Source organism: Chlorella variabilis (genome assembly GCF_000147415.1).
Source record: "Chlorella variabilis unplaced genomic scaffold CHLNCscaffold_5, whole genome shotgun sequence".
Taxonomy (NCBI): Eukaryota; Viridiplantae; Chlorophyta; class Trebouxiophyceae; order Chlorellales; family Chlorellaceae; genus Chlorella; species Chlorella variabilis.
Window position 1 is genome coordinate 1,366,843 of NW_005435083.1, and position 392 is coordinate 1,367,234.

The 392-nt window shown below is 75.5% G+C and overlaps 1 protein-coding gene across 1 annotated transcript in view; it reads right to left on the reverse strand.

The window, feature by feature from the left end:
* Nucleotides 1-109: 109 nt before the first annotated feature.
* The window catches only part of CHLNCDRAFT_143098 (hypothetical protein), a gene marked incomplete at both ends in the record, with an annotated part of 2,878 nt that continues 2,595 nt past the window's right edge, over nucleotides 110-392 (reverse strand). Inside the window, one exon of the mRNA XM_005849810.1 lies at nucleotides 110-183. Within this exon, the coding sequence (XP_005849872.1) occupies nucleotides 110-183 (74 nt within the window). The remainder of the gene's footprint in view (nucleotides 184-392) is intronic.

The window sequence follows — 392 nt, forward strand, 5'->3', positions numbered from 1 at the left end:
ACCTGGAGGCGCGGCGAGGCTCGGCAGGGTGCGCAGCAGCGGCTCGTTGGCACTCGTGCGGCGGCCGGCCCGCCCGCAGCCCCCACCCACCCTACCCACCCCCACCCACCTGAGCATGATGAGGTCTGCGTCCAGCCCGTACAGGCAGTGCCGCATGTTGGGCGCGTAGTCGGGGCGGCGCTTCTGCGGGCGGGGCGAGGGCGAGGGCGAGGGCGGGGTGGGGGGGGTGAGGGGGCTGGGGCCAGGTGGTAGCCAGGTGGCAGTCCCCCCCGAGGGCTGCCATGCCCGCGCCTTGCACACCGCCCGCCGCTGCCCACCCTCACCACACAAGCGGCGCCCACTCTGCGCCCCAGGCCCCTCTGCCCTCTCCCCCACCCCCTGCAGAGAAACAC